Here is an 18,404-nt window from a genome sequence, read left to right as displayed (position 1 = left end):
GAAAATGGGAAGCGTGGGGAGACGAAGCCCCTTATTCTCTAGGTGGTCCCCTGATCCGATCGCTCCCCCTTGGCCCACCAGGAACCTTTCAAACAAAAAATGATACCCCAACTTCATCATTTTTTCAATATTTTTTGTAAACCAAGTTTATTCTGCCCCTACTCTATTATTAATAAGACTTAATAATATTTAAAATATATAACCCCTCCATCCTAACATATAATTATTTATAATGTTTAGGTTTTTGTTTCATAATCTCCCACTTATCCCTCGTCTTAACCAATCGTCTTAACCAATCATAACCACCAAAACTTTATGTGTAACATCGTGTACACCTACTAACAAATATCATCTAAAACTCTAGAAAAAAATGTATATAAACTTTCAATAGTATTACATTTATGTATAAAATCTTGACCTTAATTTTAAAATATTTTAGCCGTAACAAAAAAAGATAAAATTTCTAATAGTTTTAGGAGTATAAATCTGAGATTTTTTATTTTACTCCTAACCCCTATCTCTACTATTATAAAAATTGAAGATGTTTTTGCCAGTATTTTGGTATGTCATCCATATTTGAGTTGGTTTTTAAGTTTATTCGTCTTTGGAAATAATTGATGATTTTGACACCAAATATTTTATATTTTTCACATGAATTTGACATCTGTTTTGACATTCACATGTTTAATGTAAAAAAGAAAAGGATCGAGCACAAGGTTGACATAAACTTAAATACTATTAAGTCTTATTTTTTTAAGGAAGCCATTTGGCGCGCTTTATTAATCTACAAACATAATTACATCGTTCACTAGAACGTTCAGCAAGAAAATTAGGGCTTCGTCAACCCAATTACAGGAATTCTTAAACTTAAAAGCATGATTAAGTCTTGTTAACAGAACAGAGGCAAAATACAAGTTTTACTTGAAAATGTGGAGGTAAAATAACAATTAAAGTTAAGGAAAAAGTACGAATTACCCCCACCCCTGAACTATCGAGGTCGACCAAATTACACCCCTGAACTTAAAAACTAGTCATTCTACACCATCAACTATTGAAACCGGACAAATAACCCCCTACTCAATCCGGGGTGGTTTTGGGTCCACGTGGCAGTCCAATAAGTATTTTTTTTAAAAAAATCAGTGGGCCCCACTTGTCAGTTCTCCACCCCTCTCTATCTCTCTCTAGTCTATCCCAATCTCTCCCTCTCTCTCTCTCTTCTCACCAGCATGGCGGCGGCCGCGCGAGGGCGGGAGTAGGCGGCGCTGCCGGCGGTGGAGGGCGCCGGGCGGCTGAGACGGAGGCGGAGCAAGCGGCCAGCAGCGGGAGGCAGAGCTCGCCCGCGTAGGTTGCCGTGCAGGTTGAGGCGGCTGAGGAGCGTCGTCGTGGTGTGCTGCTGCCTTGTCGTCATAAAACAAGCTTCTCTTCCCTCACCTTTTGCGTGGCCTCGCCTGCCCTTGTTCACCTCACCTCAGCTCGTCTCTCTGACTTTGATCTCGTCGTCCCGAGTTCACCGGACACGCCCACGTCCACCACGGCGGCGATGGAGGGCGCCGTGCTCTGCGCCGCCAACCACGCGTCGCTCACCCCCATCACCTTCCTCGACCGCGCCGCCCTCGTCTACCCCGACCACCCCGCCATCGTCGCCTCCTCCTCCGGACTCACGCGCACCTGGCGGGAGACGCGAGACCGCTGCCTCCGCCTCGCCGCCTCCCTCGCCGCCCTCGACGTCCACCGCCACCACGTGGTAAGATTGACCTCCGTTCGCCGCCGCCAATCAATACAGTAATTGGATTTTTCTCCCAAATCTCCCCCTTCTTCAATTTTTCATGCTAAAAAAAACCAAATCGCTTAGAATTTACTTGTTGAATCTTCTAATTTGGTTCCGAATTAGCAGCTGAGTGATTCGTATTTTCAGAAGAAATCGTTGCCTGGTTGGTTGTCTCTGTGTGCAGGTCGCGGTGTTCGCGTAGAATATTCCAGTGATGTGCGAGCTCCACTTCGGCATCCCAATGGCCGGCGCCATCATCTGCACGCTCAACTCCCGCCTCGACGCTTCCCGGCGCCCTCCGCCGTCGGCTCCCGCCCTCGCGTGGCCGCCACATTGGTGGGGTCCACTGACGTAGAGAGGGAGACATTGGGATAGAGTAGAGAGATAGAGAGGGGTGAAGAACTGACAGGTGGGGTCCACTGATTTTTTTTTAAAAAAATACTGACTGGACTGCCACGTGAATCCAAAACCACCCCGAATTGAATTAGAGGGATTATTTGTCCGGTTTCAATAGTTGAGGGTGTAGAATGTCTGGATTTTGAGTTCGAGAGTATAATTCGATCGACCTCAATAATTCGGAGGATAATTCGTACTTTTTCCTAAAGTTAAAGACGGGATAAGAACGCACTTGCCATAAAGGAAAAAAGAAGATAAAAGAAGAGACAAAAGACAATAGGCAGGATAATGTATGCGCCCAACACTTCTTGTTGAATCAAAGCATAGCAAGCGATCTGTTTGGTTCGCCAACAATTAAGACGGCTACATTACTCCAGTAAAGCATCAGCCCTCTCAAACAATAGAGAGAGAGAGAGAGAGAGAGAGAGTAGCAGGCAGAACAACAACAGAGAGACGGACCGAACATCTATTCAACTTCCACAACTGCAAATCATTCATTTGTACAAACAAATCAGTTACACACAACAAAACAAAACAGGAAGCCCACCTAGGTAACTCAAATGAAGTCAATCATTCTCCAACTAGTTACAGCATATACATACCACACTGTCAACGCACTCCTCCCCTCCCCTCCCCTCTCTCAAAACAGCATATACTTATAATGGAAACATGGCCCTTCGCCACAGTTAGACAATCACATTCACTACCTCTAGTGTAAGACACACAGAATTACCATTCATGGATTATACATTCAACTATTCAAGGTTGACTGCCCACAGCATACCCCTCCTCCAGCCACATCGCCACTCAGCAAGAAATCATCAGATTGATCCTCAGAAAACAACCCCACAAGTAATACTTGAACTATATCAATGGAGAATACATGCAATTACAAGCTATCCCTGCCAGGAGTTAATATCTTATCTTTTGAAGATACAACATCGCTACTTGGGGTTATTAGAAGATGGTCTAAATCATCCGCATCACTTCCGTCAACAATGGATGCATTAGACTCCATATCATCATCTGTAGCAACAGAATCTTACCAATTACAAATGACAAGTTACAGTGTGTATAATTCACATCATATGTTCATATGGAAAACAGAATATGAAAATGGCAATTAAACTCACGGCCATGCTAGGTTTACCAAGATCTTCCATGATGTCTAACCATTCATAGAAAATACCGGTAGGATATATTAAATGGTTCCAAACTTGTAGAAATTATTGGCTCTAATAATAAGAAATTTAGTTCACTACTTGTGAAACGGTTAACGATTTGAATGTATTAGCAGAATGTTTTGATTAATTCGGTTAATCATTATAACTAAGATCGATTATTGGATTATATATGGAATATAAACAAAAGACTACAAGAGTAACTATACTGTTAGTCAGTCATAGCATGGCACTTCACTAACGTTAATTGCATAACTTTTGAGATGTTAAACTCAAGCATATAAGAAACCTAACGCTCGAATATTAGGATGCAGCTAGATTACATCAAACCTCGGGAAAATATCTCCACTAATTCAACATCACGTTGGGAGGAAATGTGGTATAAATAAATGATTTGAGTATGACCAGCTAATGCAATGTTGATAGAGCCAACTAGAAGAACAAAAGGAGGAAGGAAGCATATGCCAATAATTTACCCAGGCAGTACAACCTAGAAAGGTCAACATCAAATCATGTGCTTGGACTGGTAGAAACATCTTAGGTAATTAATTTATATAAGCAGTCCAACCCAAAAATGGATGTGTGCAGGAAAATAAACAATTGAATCCATCCATACGCACTAACTGGGGGAGGGAGAGAGAGAGAGTTTACCAGGAAACTCGGGGGGATCGGTTACATCTTTGACAGCGGAAACCTTGATGCTTTCAGGCAGTACACAGTTGCAGAAAGAACCTGCGATCCCAGCAATAGTTTAGAATCATCAAAATCGAGGAACAATAGGTTATGAGTTTGTGTTGCAGAAGCAAACCTAATCTGGCAAGTCGATTGACCCATCCAGGAATTGGCTTTCCAGTCAGACGCTTGCAGATGTCTGCTGTAAAATGATTACAATTCTTTGCAATCAAATGATAAGTGTCCCCGTGATAATCCTCTGCAAGATCCTCTATGAAACTGCGGACTTCCGAACGAGACATATCAGTGGAACCCACGCACACGGAGCGTCTGAAGATAAAGCCAGGACAGCTTTTGGGCTCTACTTGGAAGACTCCGCTGGTTGGGTATTCATGGGCTCCAAACCCATACTCCATGCCATGCACTGCAAATGGTATTGGAGTTGTTAGGTGCTGATCCCTGGATGTCAAACCAAAAAAAAAGTAATGGTTGCAAAGCAAACATGGGAATTCTATGAGCAGCTAAGGCATCAGCAGACTGAAGACCTTAGAACAAATAACAGTTGGTCCAGCCCACAAGTAATATATAGCAAATGTGCTAGATACGTGTGTAGCAAAAGAAAAAAAGGGGGGGGGGGGTAAAAGTTGGATATAGCAAAGCAATACTGCTTAGGTTTGTGCCGTTTGTACTCCATTTGGAGACCAAATGAAGTCTCGATGAGGCGATTGAACAGCTGAGCTCACATACAGGCTGCGCGTAGAGAGCAGGGTTCGCAGAGCCAATGAAAGCCGATTGGTTTTCGCGGGTTTTCAATGTTTCGATGCGGATGGAAATCAATTTTCGGTTGGAATATTTGGTGGTTTTGACAAATTCAAATGGTAAACAGTAAACTTGATCAAAATGCAGGCAGAATTTTGTCCCAAAGCGTGATAAATCCGGTGGTCAACAAGTAATGTGAACCTTGCCTGGTAGAGAGTCGGACTTGGGGCATTGACAGGGTGTTAGGGTAAGTTGCACATGTTGTTTCTAATTAGAAGTAACGGTAGGCACACACAAGAATTGGTGGCGTGTGCCGTGTAGGGGGGGGGGGGGGGCTTATAGGATGTGGTGAATTGTAGAGCATGAGAATTGTTGGTTGGGATTAATAATAATACAAGAGAAAGAAAAGAAAAGGGGGAAAATGGTACTAGTAAGGTAGTACTCCAGAGTAGAAGAGCAAAGCAGGTCCCGAAGGAAGCAAGCAGCATACGGCATACGGCAAGGCATGTAGGTGTGGTGGTACCTCGATCCTGACCTATCTGGAGTACGCCTACTATACTACCAGGTTAGAGGTAGGGTCCCTGGCGGGGCGTGGCGTGGCGTAGAGAAGGTAAATCTACGCACAAGGAAGGGGGAAGGAGATAGAGTGATATAGACCTTCGATGCCGGAGTGGAAGATGCCGAGGCCGAACCAGTAGAGGTAGTGGTTGATTGGGGAGATGTCGTAGATGTTGAGGTACAGCTCCGCGCTGCTGCTGCTGCTGCTTTTTGGAGCAGGAGGAGGAGGGGCCGGCGGCGGCGGCGCCGGGGTGGGGGAGTTGAGGCGGTCCGCGGAGGCGGAGGCGGAGGAGGAGGCGGCGGAGGACCACGACGCCGGGAGCACCCGCATGGCGGGATCTGCGGCTCCTCCGGTGCTTCCCCCCCTGGGTTGCCTTCGCCTTCCAACACCAAGAAAGAGAGAGAAAGAAAGAGAAAAGAGAAAGGAAATGAAAGGAAGGTGACTCTGCTGCCGCCGGTGCCCGTCTACTACTCCTAGTTACTACCAGACCAGACGAGACCCGCTGCTGCTGCTTCTTTCTTTCTTTCGTCGCTCGCCGGCAACCCAACCCCTTCATCACCTCATCCAAACATAACTTCTCTTTATGCCACTAGTACCACTAGTACCAAATACCTGTCTCTATATGCCTCCATGTACATACAATCCACTCTTATAAATATATTTTCTAAACGTTTCATAATTAACTACTACTTTAGTCTAAAAATATAACAATTTTTTAGTACTATTAAACACGTTTAGTTTAAAGTCTTACGGATATCAATAGAGTTTAGATTCCGGATTTTCTAAAATTTGGTATGGTAGCAATGGCAAGAATGTGTTTGGGACTGTTCACTTTGTTGCCAAAAAAACTAATTTTGGCATAGTTACCAAAATTTTGACAACTTGCCAAAATTTTGGCAGGATTTCTTGTATAGTTATCAAAATTTGGCAACAAACTAAATGTAGCCACTTTTTGGTAACTTTATCAAAATTTGGTAAAGTTAAAAATGACATCAAAGTGAACAGCCCCTTTGCTTTGTTGCCCTACCAAGATTTGGTAATGTTAAAATCTGATATGATTAAAAACAAGAAAGTGAATAAAGCCCTTAGCTCTACTTGTAATAACACATTAAGTTACAACATATCTCAACTCAGCTTGTTAACATGTACTAACACGTTAAACAAGAAACTTACTTAGCTCAACTTGTTAACATGCTCGACCTGGCTTGTTAACAATACTAGCTAGTACATGTTACACAAGGACTCAAAAGAAGCCACCTGTCAGTGGGCGCGCGGTTGTAAACTTTGTGGCACGTACGCCTACAACTTATCAACAATGGACTTGTAGTTTAACGCATGACGAGCTAAGCTAGCTTGAGCGGACACATTAAACTGCTAATACATATTCAGATTCGTAGTAATAAAAAATATCTGGTTTCTTATATTCTGAAATAGAGGGAGTAGTACTTATATTAGCTGGTTCAATAGATAAAGTTTACTAGCATGGCAACAACTACTTACTGTATATGATTAAATTGATCAAAGTGTGTGTTAGGTCTACCTCAAAGTACAGGTTGACATTGAAAAATGGCGTGGACAGGCACTACGCATCACTACTACAAGAGTATGCGTACCCGCATTATACTAACCTAAGCAACCTGCAGACTCATACAGAGAGAAACAACAGGAGCTAGGTTTGTTTATTAATGTGGTGTACTTGTACCCCACTATGGTATGGCTAGGCTAGCTACAGCAAAGACCACTGACTGATGGATCATCCAAAAACAAAAGGAGGAACTGATGGTCCAAAAACTTAAGAATACCATTATACTCTATATTAGGTGTCAACGTTACCTGCCTCATGGTCTCATGGACTACTACTAGTAGTATAGTAGTACATGCAAAGATCTGAGTGAGGTACAATAAATCCAACTTTATTACGAGGAGAGTAAATGTTCGATCCACATGCAATAAACCAAATGGGATGGGAAAGGAAAATACTAAACAATACTACTGTCTAGGGAGTCAGATCGATGTTCAGAGATGGCATAATGCATAATGCATTGTCGTGTTGTAGGTTAAACAGTGTAGTGTTGATTGTTGACATCCTCCAAGTCGATTCCTTTCAGTTTAGCCACAGATTCCACCTTTCCTTTCAGAGTGTGCAATTCCCTCAACCTGTGGAAACAAATGTCACTCAATTTTATTTTTGTTTTGAAAGAGATGTCGGTCATTTCGTGAGCAGCAGATCGAGCATATGCAATTGAAGAAAGACTCCCATACATACATACACACACACACATATATATATATATATAACGACTTAACTGACCTTGTAATCTCAGCACGCCGTCTGGCCTCTTCAGCCATTTGGTTGAGCTCCGTTGATGCAGCTTTCTCCCGGCTTGCAGCAGACTGCAGCCCGTGTAGTGTGCGCTGCTCGTGTGCCCAAGCAACCACGCGAGCTTCCCTTCCGAAATCTTTCCGGTTTGTAAAAGCTACCTGAAAATGATGGGCAACTCAAGCTTCATGCTGCAGCCTGCAGCACAGAGAGGTACTAGTACTAAGTATATGCACTAACCTTGTTATCAATGACAAGGTTCCAGGCTTTCCCACTAAGGCCATATCGCACGGCGAATTTCATTGGGTCTAGCAAAAGGTAGACAACAATGTTGTACACCCAAATAGCCCCTGCCCAGCGCCAACCGATACCTCTGATGCTAGCAACCTCCCAGGTGGCAATGGCAGCTAACACAGTGGCAATCTGCATTAGAAAAATCAAGCACCCTCATTTGTTACACAAAAAATTTACACTAACTGCAAAAATTACATTCCAAATAGACTTCTCATAAATCCACTCCAAATGAATCTTTTCACACGCGCTAGTATATATATAGCAGTTGGAAGAAACATAGCGTTCGATGAAAAACTGAATCTTAGTCTGCACCAGTCATGGTAAATCTCACTCAAGACTATGTGGCAAGAGTCCACGTTGGAATCTGGACGACATGAACTACAGGCGACAAGTCTACAACTAGCTTAGCCCCGCGAATGGCCAATTGAAACCTCGAAAGGAAGGGGCCAAGTATGATTCACTCTCTTCCTCAGTTGGCAATTTAATGGCATGTTGCATAAATCAAGCTTCATAAAACACAAAAAAGGTGTTGCCCTAATCAGTAGTAATATCAATCATCTTGTGACAAACATGTAAAAATGCTCTTCTTATCATTAATTTTGATGACTTTGGTGTCATCGCTGGACAGAGTTTTTTTTTTTCAAAAAAACTGGACACGTAACGTGTGACTGAGCACTATCATTCTTGTGACAAACATGTAAAAATGCTCTTCTTATCATTAATTTTGATGACTTTGGTGTCATCGCTGGACAGAGTTTTTTTTTTTTTTTTTTTACAAAAAAACTGGACACGTAACGTGTGACTGAGCACTATCATTCCATAAAGCATGCAGTTTTAAGATGTGCTGCGCGAGTGCTCAGTATAGGATAAAGTGACTACATTATCATCCTATCAACAAAAAATAGCTATTATAAACTGAAATAAAACACTGATAAATGAAAATTATAGGAATAAACAAGAACTCACCAGCTGAGCTATGACAAATGCAGCCATAAGCAGGAGGCCAGGTCTCTCTAAGAAGGACCAACCTCTGGAACGTGTAACAAATATCAAAGCCTGACTAATGGTGCTCACTTGAAGGTAAACTGCAGAAGCCAATTTCTCTGTGTTCCTTGCCACCAATTCATTGTCTGTGGTGTCAACCTTGTTTATGTTCAGAGTGTCTACATTGAAAAGGTGCTGCAAGTAATGTGGAAAATACAAGTGAGTTTTGCTCAGGACAGCTAATTCTGTTGGAAAAGTAGAAATACATATAACTGGAAAGCATAAAGATAAGGTACCTCCGAAAATGCTGTATAAGTAACAGAAAGGACAAGAAAATTAGTTGATAAGCTGATATTCTAGTATTACTATGTATTTTAGGCACGGTTGACATCAAATACCATAATCCCAAATAAAGAGTTTCATCTCTGTTTTTTTTTTCAAAAAGGTACTAGCTCATCCATCATGCTAGATGTCTAAAATGATCAATATACAAGCATGCAAAATATATAAAGAAATGTCTTGCCATCAAAAGAGGTACATAAAGGACCGCATTAGTGAAGCAATGGTATTCACCACAAAAAACTGTGTCTTGTAGGCTGCCCAAAAGAACAACACAGTGGTTACAGCCAGATAAGCCCCAATAATCACTCCAGTTGCAAATATCTCTGTTAGCTTCCAACTGTCTGGATAGGGAGATGGTTTAACCTTATCTTTGGATATAGTCATTATGGTTCCTGAGTAGCAGATATCATTGGAAACAAAGAAACGAAAATTCATTGAGCAATAACATCTATGATGATAGGACAATAGGAGTCTGTCCTGTTTTTGGTAATAAAATTAACCTCTATGATGAGTGCAGACAGCAATGTTCTTACCATCATTAAGAATAGCTATCACAAGAACCAAAAATGGAGGAAAATCAAATTTCCAAAAGCATGCCAAGAGCAAAAAACCAAGCTGCAAAGATTAGATTGAATCAGTGAGGTAAAATATCAAGCTTGATACTACAACTTGTATATACTTGTACTAATCGGTTGTAATTGTAGAAGAAGTAGAATAGATGCCTCACACAAAGTGTGGAGGTGAAAACTCATATATATAGCTGAGTTACAGTTAGTGATACAAAAGACCAAGAGTTACACTTAATGCTAGTGCTGAGTTTACACTAAATGCTATAAGTTACATAAGCCCAAAAGTCTAGAAGAGAAACAGTCTAAGGATTAATAAATAATCCTAATACCCGCCCGCAGTTGCAGCGGGAGGATCACGAACGCAAAGACTGGACCGAAAGTCAGTAAATAACTGAACCGGTAAGCCTTTGGTCATGATGTCCGCAAATTGGTGCGATGAAGGGACGTGAAGCACCCTTGGTAAACCAGACGAATGACAAAGTGTAAGCAGTAGAGTTATAAATACAGAATAAGAACACGGTAGGCAACACAAACTTACCACAATACGTACAGTTATAGATACAGCGTATATCTGCAAAAGGTGTCAGAAATGGTTAGAGCATCTGCCCGCTTCCTTTTTGACAGAATGAAATACAGCTTTCTTTAAAACATGAAAAAGGAAGCGACGCTTTTCTCTTCTAAAAGAAAGCATAACTCCAATATGTTCAAGATTTGGAAGAACGATATTCAAGAAAGAAATACACAGATGCAAAGCACATGACCGTTAACTCTGAAACAGGTAGGTAGGATCCAAAAACCCACTAGGCGGAATTGGTTGGGATCTCAGCGGATGTGAAATGAAAATTCAGGTCCTAAGGTACCAATGCATCTTATACAGTATAAGAGAACCAAAGTTAATTCATGATTTAATTTCTTAATTTTTCATCCCAGGAATACTTCTACTTTCGTACACTTCATTTTTTGTTTGCTGCCCACTAGTTTGCTACCAAATAAAACCATTAAATAGTGGAAAATATTTAATTGAATCGTGCATGATGCCCCATTGTCCATAAAAGATAGATGAGTAGGGTAGCAAGTTAGAATTGGCAAAAAAATGCATTTAAATGCAAACTTACCGTATAATTTTTCATTCTTTGGAAAATTGCCCGGCTGGTCAACACAGCACTGATAATGACACTCAATCCAGGTTCCGTCAGAACTATGTCAGAGGCACTTCTAGCAGCATCCGTTGCATCAGCCACAGCAATCCCAATGTCTGCTTTCTTCAGTGCAGGTGCATCATTAACTCCATCTCCAGTCATCCCACATATGTGCTTTCTAGCTTGCAGCCTCTGCACAATTTCATATTTGTGCTCTGGAAGGAAAACAAGTTAGAGCGACAGACATTAACAATGAGATAGAAAATTAATCTGTACCTGGGAATACTCCAGCAAATCCGTCTGCTTGCTCAATCAGCTCGTCCACTGGTAGGACAGCGATATCACCATCTTTTCTGTCACCCAGCAAAGATGAAGAAGGGTACATGTTTGTGCCCATTCCTAACCTCCGGCCTGTCTCCTTACCAATAGCCAACTGATCACCTGAAAATATTTCCAACAAACCACATTGATAATGACAGAGTCCAGGATGTATCAGCAATTCTGCAATGTAGATAATGAATTACAGATTTGAGGTGTTGGCTAAGCACAGTTATTACAGATTTACAGTGCTACTACTATCCCTAAGGGTGTAGATCAGCAGAACGGCCCAGTTTGGAACACATGAATTTCAAATTAAAAAATAACGCACATACTGTATCCAGTTTAGGGTGTAAATTCAAAGCAGTCAATGAATGTAAATTAATGTGGCCTTTTAGGCTTAAGTCATAGTCTTCAAAGTACTGTTTTAATCCTTAACTTCCTCTTGATGTTACAGTACACACAAAAAATATTATTTTTTGAAAGAAAACAGTAGAGGAGGTGAAATTGCATTATATTTTTAAAAATTTTAGATAATGGGCAAGAAATACCAAAAGTAAAAGAACAAAAACTATATAGTATGAAAGTTGATTAATCATCTAATACCAAATTATATGGTCAGTCCTGGTATTGCTTAATTTTCTTACATATTGATGTTTAATTGCGAGTTTTAGGATGAACTATGTGCTAAGGAACCTTTCATTCTTTAGATGTTTAGCTTTGTTGTACTACAGGTGCATCACAAGACCCATAAGAACTATGCTTGATATCCACTGTCCATGTACCTTCCAACTGCCATGGAGACTGTTATAGATAGTTGTTCCATTTCACCAAAATGGGAAACACTCAAACAATGTGCTGTTATACAAGGATTTACTCTCCTTGTGTGAATATTCGGAAGTGTTCTTCCTAATTATTCTGAAGCTCAAAATAGCTAAGCAATCCTGAGAACAGATTTGTGATGCACAGCACAACTACTAGGTGTACTGTGTAGATCAACACTTTAGGGTTTTTTTTTGTAACATCAGGGTATATAAGAAGTTAAACTTCAGATTGATTGCTATGGTGCACACAGCCACTGAGGAGGTCAATAAAGGGAGAAAAACAATCAGTCCATTGTCAAAAGACGTGACTATTCCAGTGCCATAAAGTAATTGCTTCAAGCACCTGTGATCATTTTTACACTAACTCCAAGGTCAAGAGCTCTGCGTATGGTTTCAGCACTATCATGACGAGGAGGATCAAAGAGTGGGAGAAGACCAACGAATTGCCAAGGTCCACCTGGACTTTCCTTTGTCCCTTCAGGTACTTCCTGCATGATCAAGATCCAAAAGATTTAGCTATTTTTTTAGATAAATGGACCAGCTGACCAGTAGCAACTAGCTGTTAATCACCTGATAGGCAACAGCGAGCGACCGAAGCCCTCTCTCAGCAAAATTTCCAATTACATGATGGACCTTTCTTTCAATCTCACATTTATTTGATGCCAAGTTCAAGATCTGCAGAGCTCCAAATGAAATCTCAGACCTCATCATATCTAATCATCTTCACCATTTATTTTCAACAAGAAATATACCAAATAGAACAGAGCTGAATAAACAAAAAATAACCAGCAGAACCATTTGGACTAAAATAGAATTATGTACATAAAGTCATAAATTAGAACAACGGATAAAAACAAGATATATTCCTGTGACTGAAGGCAGTTCAGCGGATGCTAAAAATATATATTAAGCACATAAGATGTTACAGAAAAATCTACAGTGCTATATTATATTTTTCTATACAAAGATTATTACATAAATAATTAATCAAAATGCATCAAATAAATTTCACACACAAAAAAAGTTGTAAACTGTAACTGTAAGTACCACAATATCTAATTACTTGTACATGAACATTTTTCAACTATCTGATTTCTGTATTTTTGATATGACTAGCAAAAATGCATGTACATTGCAATAGGTAAAAACAATTTTCACGATTGATAAAAACTCTGTTAATTTAAATGACAAACCGAAACAAAACAATGACAAAACAAAGTCAGAATCATATATATCACTGAAACCGTTGTGCTTGTTTCATGCGTCATCACACGAAGAATCCCTTTATGTAAACCTTTTCATAGCCTCATAAATCGATCGGGTGACTATTCCATAAGTTGACTCGTGTATTTTGTTATACCTCATCGACTAAAGATTGAAATTAATATTATCCAATTAGTGATTTTTTTTACTTGAGATGGAAAGTATTTGCAAAGTGACAAACTTGCCACATACACACCTTAACCAATGATAATTTCAAAAGGAAAATATTTATGACGAGAAAAATTTGGAAGAGAAATCAAAGAGAAAAAAAAAAGATAAAGGGAGATCGGAAGGAGAGGGAGAGGATCAGGATGATTGGGGAAAAAAAGGAGTAAAAGAAAAAAGAAAAAAAAGACAGCGATTGGGGGAGGGGCACGCGCGGCCCCAAGTGGAGGCGGGGGGGCGGTGGGATGGTGTGGGCCTGTTGGGTTGGGCTGGGAGGGGGTGTTTAATAGTTATTCCAGACTCACGTTGAATTGGATACAAGCGACATACAACCAACTCAAACACGGATGACGTACCAAACTTCCAGCGGAAACATCTTCAAATTTTTAATAGTAGAGATAAGAATTTGATTATTATCAGAGTCAATCTATACCTGTTCAGGAGCACCTTTGCTAACCCTGTGCATTTTACCCTCAGCATCTAAGTATGTGAGAGCTGTCCTTTTATCTGTTGGGTTAAATGGAAGGAAATGAACTTCTTGAATGCCAGCTCGCGCCTAGCAGCAGACAGAAGAGAATAAAACAGAAGTGTATAGGAAAGTTAAGTTGACCATAAACTAGAAATGCCTAACAATATGACTCATTGTCATAGGATAACATTATATCGGCCTTGTAACAACGAACCAGAAAATTAATTATAGATAGAGCAAAAGGAACACTTGAGTTGTAAACTTGAGTTAACAGATGATTGATGCCAACCCCAGCTGTAAAATCATATGATAGTTGAAAGCCACTAAATGTCTAGATCAAACTACAATGGGGATAATTCCAAAGAACAGGATGATATAGACATTGTTCCTCAGTGCACATTTGTTAGTTCGAGTGAGATAGGTAGAAGTGAGTCACTGGAATGGGTAATTCTTTTGAAGGAAATCAGCAGACAAGAGTTTTGTACCTCTTTTGGATCTGGTAACATGGAAACAATAGCAAAATCAATAGCATCTTGATTTTCCAATCTTGAAGCCCTTGCAGCCATCAATACAACATCGTCCTTCTCAATGCCTTTTTCAAAAACCTACAAATAAATGTTGGTGCAATGCCATCAATAGTCAGTGCGAAGGGTCAGCATGGATTAAAAAATTAAAACCATGCTCATGGTCATTTATTGATAAAGGTCACAATCATTGTAAGAGAAATCATTTCAGAGCTGAAACTGCATTAAAATGCTTGCTTTCCATATCTCATTTCAATTGGGCCACACACGCAGAAGGGAAGGTGGGGGTAGGTGCTTCGTTTGAAAATGTTAGCTCAGTAGGTGGTTAATGAATGAACTACAGCTACGAAAATATAACATGCTAAAAGAACCCATACAACCTCAATTAAATTTTTGTCAACACTCAGTTTGTTGAGTGTCAATGTTCCAGTCTTGTCACTACAAAGGACATCCATTCCAGCCATTTCCTCTATTGCTGTCATTCTCTTGGTAATAGCACCCTGTAAACAATAAAAAGGAAGTAGTCACTTCTAAAATGCTGTTCAATTCGTTGGTAGCCAGAGTTCTTTTCATGGGGCATGGTAACCAGAGAATTCTGGCCATCTGTGTATAGGCATACCTGCTGTGCCAGTTTGTGTGATCCAATGGCCATAGTAACAGAAAGAACTGTAGGCATGGCGATTGGAATCCCACCAATAAGAAGCACAAGAAGATTATCAACAATCTGGCGGTATTTCCTTTCATGAACAGCGTACATTACAAGTAACTCAATAACCATTCCAGCAGCAATTGAACAAATACAGAAGTTCCCAATCGAAGTCAGAACCTGGAAAACATCCACGATGGCAGCCAAGATCATGACATTGGCAACAGAAGTTACAGTTTGTATCCTAATGAATACACAGTCAGATGTGGTGAAACATGATACAGGAAAAAACATGGTGAGACAGGAAACAAAATATAAACTTATGCCAGACCAATTGAAGAGACATTGTTTGCTGAAGACTCACCTTTTGAAAGTGACCAACGTGAGTAGTTGATTCAACGAGATGGGCTGCTTTTCCAAAGAAAGTATGAATTCCAGTGGCAATAACAACTGCTTCTATTTCACCTTGCTTACAGGTTGAACCAGAGTAAATTCCATCTCCAGGATGCTTAGTTACAGGTAGCGATTCACCCGTAAGTGCAGACTGCAAATTAAGTGATACATTGTGGTGTTGTTATTGCTGCATATTTTTGTAGCGGAGTTATTCCTCTTAGCAGAATTGAGCGACAGTCCTAGATGCAAAGGAGAAGGCTGAGCTGCCAGAAAAACCTGATCAATCTTGAGCGGATCTCCCTCGAGAAGGCGTGCATCTGCAGGAATGATGTCCCCGAGTTTTACGCTGATTATATCGCCCGGAACCAACAAGGATGCATCTAATTCATCCCAGGTTCCATCACGTAAAACCTAGAAATAAGTTAAATTCAATTAACTAGTAGAATGATTTATGAATTGGAAGTCCAGCTGTCCAGGTAAGTAGAGGTATACGCACCTTAGCTTTTGGTGCCAGGCGAGCCATCAGTGCAGCGGCAGCATTGCCAGCGTTATTTTCCTCCATGAAGCTAATGGTAGAGTTGATAAAGAGTAGCAGTACAATTCCAACGAAGTCGTGGTAGTCTATGCGCATTCTCTGCGTGGTTGGTTTATTGATGGTTGCACTTGCAATTAGAAGCAGCTAATCTAGGTAGGTAGTGTATACTCTATAGTTGTCCAAAATCAATAAGAAGAGTGGATGATGATGAAGAATATACCTTTCCCCTGGCATCTCTTCCTCCGTGTGCGAGGGCGATAGCCATGATGGCTGCCGCCTCCATGACCCAGGAAAGCGGGTTCCACATAAAGCCGAGGAACTTGAGCAGTTTGCTTTCCTGCTTCTCCTCGAGCTTGTTGTAGCCGAAGGAGTGGATCCTCTGCTGGGCAACCTCGGAGGTGAGACCCTCGCGCGTGCATTTTAGGTGATCCAACACCTCCTCCACAGGGATGTGCTCCTGCGATCGATGCGAGTTCAATTAACTGCGTCCATCATATTAGTATATCTTTTTTTTTGGTAGCAATCAATCCAAAACACAATGCATGCTAATCCACTATACTGAGATGAGATGGAATCGATTCGATTGCATTATAAGTATTATACTACTCCCTCCGTTTCGAAATGTTTGACGCCGTTGACTTTTTAGCACATGTTTGACCGTTCGTCTTATTCAAAAATTTTAAGTAATTATTAATTCTTTTTTTATCATTTGTTTCATTGTTAAATATATTTTGATGTAGGCATATAATTTTACATATTTCACAAAAGCTTTTAAATAAGACGAACGGTCAAACATGTGCTAAAAAGTCAACGGTGTCAAACATTTCGAAACGGAGGGAGTTCATTATAACCCAAAACTAATGCCCGCATGTTAATCCACTCAACTCAACTCCACTCCACAGAGATGGAATCGATCACTAGATAATTAAATTAAATAGGAGAATAATATCCTATTTTATTATATTATAAAGGGGAAAGAAGAAGGAGGAGGTAGATGAGCAACCAGGTCGACGGTCTCCTTGGTGATGGCATCCATGGCATTGGCAACCTCCATTAGCATTCATCTATAAACGGGGCGGGGAGGGGCGGCGGAGGAGGAGAGAGGTGGAGGCAGCGGGGAGCGCGGCGGATATAAAGAGAATGGAGGCGGCGGCGATCGAGAGGGATCCCCTCTCCTCCTCCTGCGATGGTCATCGGGCTTGACGACCCAACAACAAGGCAATCGCGCCTAGTCTAGTCCGTCTCTCTCTCTCTCTCTCTCTCTCTCTCGCCGCCTACAATGTCTCTTCTTCCGCCTCCATCTCCATCTCTCTCGCCTCTGCCTCTGCCTCCTCCACTGCGCAGTCCTCGTCTACTCTAGCCCTTTTCCCCCTCGTCTCTCCCATCTTTTGAGCCCGCTTACAAGGTACGGTAATGATTGATTTTTTTATAACTAATATTGTATAAACGAATGGATTCAATATTAAAGTCCTAAAGTACATTTTAAATAATATTGCAATAAATCTATATATTATAATGTTTTTACATATACAATAAAAGTAGTGAAAGTATTTTGCAACATATATGTTTATTTCATCAAAATATAATCATAATACGGAAATGCTATATACCGGGATCCCGTCGGGATGGGATCCTTCGTCCTGCTTGCCTATCCAAAGAGAAGCGAGAGCTGAGCGCCTAAGCGTGTGGAGGAGATCGCTGCCGCCTGTCCGTGAGGACCTTCGGCGCGGTTGGGGAAGAAGACCCGCTCGGCGAGAGGAGGACGCGGCCGCCGGCGACGAGCCCTGCGCAGTAAGCTCCTGCTACATCGAGGACCTCGTTTGCGTCGCGTCGAGGCAGCAGCACATCGTGGCCAAGCCGCCGGCGGGGGATACATCAACGAAGAGAGGAGGGGCATCGGTGGCCAGAGCCAGGGAACGAAGTGACGGTGGTGGCCGCCTGGCCGGAGCTAGGGAAGGGAGGGGCGGCGGTGGCGGTAGCCGGATCCGGGGGATGGAGCGGCGGCGGTGGCCGGAGCCAGGGGAGGGAGGGGCAAGGCGGCGGCGGTGGCTAGAGCCAGGGGAGATTGGGGGCGGTAGTGGTTGTCGGCGTTGGTGCCGGGTAGGTGTTCGGTTTCTGATACGCAGTAGAAATCACCTGATATCTAGTAAGTATCGTCTGATACCTCATAGGTACACTTGATACTTTGCAAGTATCACCTTCTACGTGGTAAGAATCATATGATACCTTACAAGTATCACCTGATACTTCACAAGCATCACATGATACGTGATAGGAATCGCCT

The 18,404-nt window shown here is 41.5% G+C and overlaps 2 protein-coding genes across 5 annotated transcripts; both read right to left on the bottom strand.

The window, feature by feature from the left end:
* Positions 1-2,616: 2,616 nt before the first annotated feature.
* LOC4331282 (deSI-like protein At4g17486) lies at positions 2,617-5,775 on the bottom strand. Of its 2 annotated transcripts, none has more exons than XM_015775706.3 (4): positions 5,434-5,775; positions 4,154-4,441; positions 3,997-4,077; positions 2,617-3,205 (listed from the first exon to the last, which is right to left on the bottom strand). In XM_015775706.3, exons 1-4 carry the CDS (start codon positions 5,663-5,665, stop codon positions 3,054-3,056), a joined length of 753 nt encoding a protein of 250 aa, XP_015631192.1. In that variant the 5' UTR covers positions 5,666-5,775; the 3' UTR covers positions 2,617-3,053. The 2 variants fall into 2 exon arrangements, with proteins under 2 accessions (XP_015631192.1, XP_015631193.1); XM_015775707.3 differs by having other exon boundaries at positions 2,617-3,190.
* Positions 5,776-7,227: 1,452 nt separating this feature from the next.
* On the bottom strand, positions 7,228-17,904 carry LOC4331281 (plasma membrane ATPase 1). 3 transcript variants are annotated; one of them, XM_026024268.2, is made up of 20 exons: positions 17,731-17,904; positions 16,341-16,577; positions 16,082-16,219; positions 15,862-15,996; positions 15,557-15,736; positions 15,166-15,372; positions 14,927-15,046; positions 14,508-14,627; positions 13,987-14,109; positions 12,696-12,800; positions 12,469-12,613; positions 11,260-11,424; positions 10,960-11,198; positions 10,383-10,415; positions 9,809-9,890; positions 9,507-9,667; positions 8,916-9,128; positions 7,896-8,078; positions 7,647-7,816; positions 7,228-7,492 (listed from the first exon to the last, which is right to left on the bottom strand). In XM_026024268.2, exons 2-20 carry the CDS (start codon positions 16,425-16,427, stop codon positions 7,393-7,395), a joined length of 2,706 nt encoding a protein of 901 aa, XP_025880053.1. In that variant the 5' UTR covers positions 16,428-16,577; positions 17,731-17,904; the 3' UTR covers positions 7,228-7,392. The 3 variants fall into 3 exon arrangements, with proteins under 3 accessions (XP_025880053.1, XP_015628662.1, XP_015628663.1); XM_015773176.3 differs by lacking the exon at positions 17,731-17,904 and adding an exon at positions 17,124-17,494; XM_015773177.3 differs by lacking the exons at positions 13,987-14,109; positions 17,731-17,904 and adding an exon at positions 17,124-17,494.
* Between the last annotated feature and the right edge of the window lie 500 nt (positions 17,905-18,404).

The sequence above is a fragment of the Oryza sativa genome, chromosome 3, assembly GCF_034140825.1.
Source record: "Oryza sativa Japonica Group chromosome 3, ASM3414082v1".
Taxonomy (NCBI): Eukaryota; Viridiplantae; Streptophyta; class Magnoliopsida; order Poales; family Poaceae; genus Oryza; species Oryza sativa.
This window is presented reverse-complemented; position numbering and strand designations above follow the sequence as displayed.